This window comes from Trypanosoma cruzi (genome assembly GCF_000209065.1).
Source record: "Trypanosoma cruzi strain CL Brener chromosome Unknown tcruzi_1047053457101, whole genome shotgun sequence".
NCBI classification, from domain to species: domain Eukaryota; phylum Euglenozoa; class Kinetoplastea; order Trypanosomatida; family Trypanosomatidae; genus Trypanosoma; species Trypanosoma cruzi.
Genome location: NW_919252.1, coordinates 6963 through 7993, shown reverse-complemented (window position 1 = coordinate 7993; position 1031 = coordinate 6963). Strand labels below are relative to the sequence as shown.

Sequence of the window (1031 nt, the reverse complement as noted above, 5' to 3'; positions counted from 1 at the left end):
GTTCCGTGATGTGACGATGCGGTACCGCGCGGGTTTACCACATGTGTTGTGCGGCTTGACCTTCACAATACCCGCCGGACAGAAGGTCGGTGTTATCGGCCGCACGGGAAGTGGCAAGTCATCGTTGCTTCTGACGCTTCTCCGCGTGGTGGATATTGAGGATGGGCAGATTGTTCTTTCGGGCCGTCCTATTCGTTCCTACAGCCTGCGTGCGCTGCGCCAACTCTTTTCGATGATTCCACAGGACCCATTGCTGTTTAACGGTAAAGTGCGTGAAAACCTCGATCCACTCAACGTCTGCAGCGACGCGCAAGTGCGTGAGGCGATACGGCTTGTAGGCATGGAGGACCGACTTGCCGCGGAGACGGATCCGCTGCAGTGCCCTGTGGAGGAGGGGGGCGCAAACTTTAGCGTTGGCCAGCGGCAGTTGCTTTGCATGGCACGGACCCTACTGCGGCGGGGTTGCAGTTTTATTCTGATGGATGAGGCTACCGCCAATGTTGACCCCACGCTTGACAAACAGATTCAACATGTCGTCACCCATGTCTTTGCGGGGCACACCGTCATTACAATTGCCCACCGCCTGCACACGCTCGCCACGTACGACGTGATTCTGATGATGGAGGAAGGCCGCGTGGTGGAGATGGGGTCGCCGTATGATCTTGTGCGCTCTGCAGACACACGGTTTGCTCAGATGGTGAGGTCTCTTGGTGAGTCCGCCATGCAGGAATTCATGGCGTCTACGCAGGCACCCACACGCTGAGAAGAGAAATATTTAGGGAAGGAGGGAGGCAACGGTGAGGCGTGTATGCTCATGCATGTAGACACAAGAAGTAGGATCACTCCTCCCACATATGCACACACACAAAGGGGAGGGGGGGAGGGAAAGCAAATAAGTGAGAGATCCCGATAAAGCCAATAAAATAGAATAATAACAATAATGAAAAAAAAAAAAAAAGAAAAGAAAGAAAAGAAAGGAAGTGATTTTATTTGGATTAAAAAGCAAAGAATCAACTTTTATATTTTCTGGA

General features: G+C 52.1%; 1 protein-coding gene across 1 annotated transcript, besides 2 other annotated features; it reads left to right on the top strand.

Annotated features, from left to right (window-relative positions):
- On the top strand, positions 1-763 carry Tc00.1047053457101.30 (multidrug resistance protein E, putative; the record flags this gene model as incomplete). The annotated part of the gene is made up of 1 exon (XM_800301.1): positions 1-763. A coding segment is annotated over one exon (763 nt), but the record flags the coding sequence as incomplete, so codon positions are not given.
- Positions 1-1031: part of a sequence feature (areas merged during assembly that could not be assigned to a particular haplotype. This can correspond to areas where the two haplotypes were merged or to regions with more than two copies in the genome that were merged during assembly.) that runs on past the window's edge.
- Positions 945-980: a microsatellite.